This window comes from Terrapene carolina, unplaced genomic scaffold (assembly GCF_002925995.2).
Source record: "Terrapene carolina triunguis isolate 2854851 unplaced genomic scaffold, T_m_triunguis-2.0 Scaffold39508, whole genome shotgun sequence".
NCBI classification, from domain to species: Eukaryota; Metazoa; Chordata; order Testudines; family Emydidae; genus Terrapene; species Terrapene triunguis.
The window spans coordinates 3,925-6,552 of record NW_020703859.1 but is presented as its reverse complement, the minus strand read 5'-3'; the positions used below and the strand labels follow the sequence as shown (position 1 = coordinate 6,552).

Below are 2,628 nucleotides of genomic sequence, written 5' to 3'. Positions count from 1 at the left end.
GGGAAAGAGAGAGGAGTTAGGAGCCAACCAGAGACCCCCGGCACCTTTCCCCTGAGCAAACTGGCCCCACTTCCCCAGAGCTCACTCCGTGGGTTCCCTGGCAGGTGGGGGCGCAGTAGGAGGCGCTCGCCTCTTGCAATCAGTGCTACTCCATTACCCCACTGCAGCAGTAGGAGGTGCTGGGCTGCAGTGAGCAGTGTGGTGGGGGCAGCAGGGAACAACATGCTCCAGGGAGTAGGGTGGGGCGGGGGCCTAGCCTGGGATTCTCACCTGTAATACACACACGGCATCTTGTGGTGTATGAACGTGTACTTGTCCTGCAGCTCTTTCTGGTAAGCGTAGCTGGTGAGCCGGGATTTGGACCCCGCCAAGGCCGGGCCATGGGGCTCCTCTTGCAGCTCCAGCTCTGACATCCAGTCGTTGTTCACATCCAATGCCAGTGCCCGGCCCACAGCCGTGGCTGACTCTTCCACTGAGCTGCTGAGCTCCCAGTTGCACGAGATGTTGACCCTCCAGTCCATCACAGCCAGCGGCAGCCTCTGGTGCTGCCTCCCCTGCAGCCGGTTCTCGCACAGGGTGCAGGCGCCATTTGGGCGGCGCCACAGGCTGGTGTCCACCACATCAGCCCCCGTCCACTCCAGAGTGGTCACGTCGATGCCCTCCCCCACCAAGCTGTATGCGGGCACGAAGGTCATGGTCTCACCACACTCCTCAGCTGTGCCGGTGTAGCAGTCGGGGGAGGCTTGAGGGAGAAGGAAGAGGAGGAGCAGAGGGATGAAGACACCAGATCTCGCCATGGCTGGTGTGATGGTGCCCCCTACCTGGGAGCGGATTTCGGTCTCTGAGCCTCCCTAGAGGGAGAAAAACAGAGAGAGGCTTCATTAATGACAATCTAGTGGCAGGCAGTTCCAGAGGCACAACACATCCTAGCAGCATCTCAGAAGCCTGCAAGCTGCTATGACGCTCCCTGGATCTGAGAGAAGAGCTCTCCAACAACCTATGCTATAGCCTGCCTACCCCATTGCCCGCCGATTCTGAAGGAGAGTTGCTGCTGGGTGTGAGCAGTACAGGGACTAGGACACATACAACCTGGCAGTTCTGATTCTATTCACTAGGGGGCAGTTGGTTTGGTTGAGTGTAGTAGAGGACATGAGACACACGGGTGAATGGTTCTCATTCCTCATATCACATAGCTGTGCAGATATGAACATGTGCACACTCCTCTTCCCACCCCACCCCCAAGATGAATCTCCTCTCATTGTGTTGGGAACTGAATCCCCCATGTGAGCTGCAGGCAGTAGGGTGACCTTGCTGAAATACTCACAGTCCCATTCCCTCCAGCAGGAAGAGAGAGAGAGAAGAGTGCACACCCACATGAGGGTCCTCAATTCCCTTCTAAATCGCTGTATGTGCCAGGCTTCTTCACCTGGCACTGAGATGCAGCCAGCTCTGGGGTGGGGCAGCTGGTGAACAGCCAGACAATTATATTGCCCAGGGGCAGCTCATCCGTCGCTGAGTTGCAGCCACCTCTGGGGCAGGGCAGCGGGGGAACAGCCACTCAGAGAGCTCTGGGGAGCACTGGCATGGGTATTGGGGTACGGTGATGTCCCCACACCTACACAGACTCCTGCTCCCCAGCATGTCCCCCCAGGCTCCCCTGCCCCTGGGTTACCTGTCTGCAGCAAAGCACAGGGCTCCCGCGTGGGATCACAGCAGCGGCAGAGTTTCCAGGGGCTGCCCTGATGCAGATGTCAGTGGTTCAGAGCGCAGGGAGTTGAGCTCTCCAGAGCTCTCTGGGTTTGTCAATCGGGAGGCGGGGCAGGCAGAAAGGGGGACCCCCGCCTACAGCAAAATCCAAAATCTGGATCATGTTGATATTGGACATTGGCCTGTCTATTTGGGACTAGAACCTGATGAACAAATTCGGGAAAGGAGTCTGCAATTCTAAACCTCACCATCTTTACTATGAAACTGACCTAAGAACTCTAGTCATAGCTGGATGGAGAATGATCTTGTAACCAATGTCCTCTCTTTTGTTTTGTAATAACGTTTAGTTTAGTAATACAAGAGTTGGCTGTAAGGGAGCATTTGGGTAAGAGCTGAAATATTCACTGACCTGGGGGGGAATGTGTCCGATCCGTTGGGAGTGTTGGAATATTTTTATATGATGAGCAAGATTTTCAGTAATCCTTATCGTATTTGCCTTGGCCGTCTGGATTGGAGCCCAAGGCTTGTTTTGTTAAGGGAACGGTTTTGGTTTCTGAGTAACCAGTCAGTTATTACAGAAGCTGTTTTGTTGCTGGCTGGGTGAATCTAAGTATTAGAATAACCACCGGTTTTGGGGATTGTCTGCCCCATTCTTTGTAGTTTGCCCTGATGGAGCAATCTCAGGGTGCCCCCGCCCCCGAGATCTCAGTCATGGGGATGGGAGCCAGGACTCTTGGGTTCTACTGAAAGCCGAGAACTTGCTGGGGACCCAGTGTGTGTGGGTGCTGGGTCGCCTCAGGGGATGTGTGTTGCCTGCTGTTCCCCTCTGCTCTCAGGACAGGGTGTGGGGAGGGGCGGGACACCGGGAAGGGAGACAAGGGGTCAGGGCGAGTGGCAGGGTTTAGTCACAGGATGGGTCTG

The 2,628-nt window shown here is 55.7% G+C and overlaps 1 protein-coding gene across 1 annotated transcript; it reads right to left on the bottom strand.

Moving 5' to 3' along the window:
• Window positions 1-247: 247 nt before the first annotated feature.
• Window positions 248-1,759, bottom strand: LOC112109692 (perforin-1-like). The gene is made up of 2 exons (XM_026646704.2): window positions 1,673-1,759; window positions 248-851 (listed from the first exon to the last, which is right to left on the bottom strand). The coding sequence occupies exon 2, from the start codon at window positions 795-797 to the stop codon at window positions 267-269; it is 531 nt and encodes a 176-aa protein (XP_026502489.1). The 5' UTR covers window positions 798-851; window positions 1,673-1,759; the 3' UTR covers window positions 248-266.
• Between the last annotated feature and the right edge of the window lie 869 nt (window positions 1,760-2,628).

Coding starts and splice junctions, on each gene's coding strand:
- LOC112109692 (XM_026646704.2), bottom strand. CDS start 797: ATGGCGAGATCTGGTGTCTTCATCCCTCTGCTCCTCCTCTTCCTTCTC.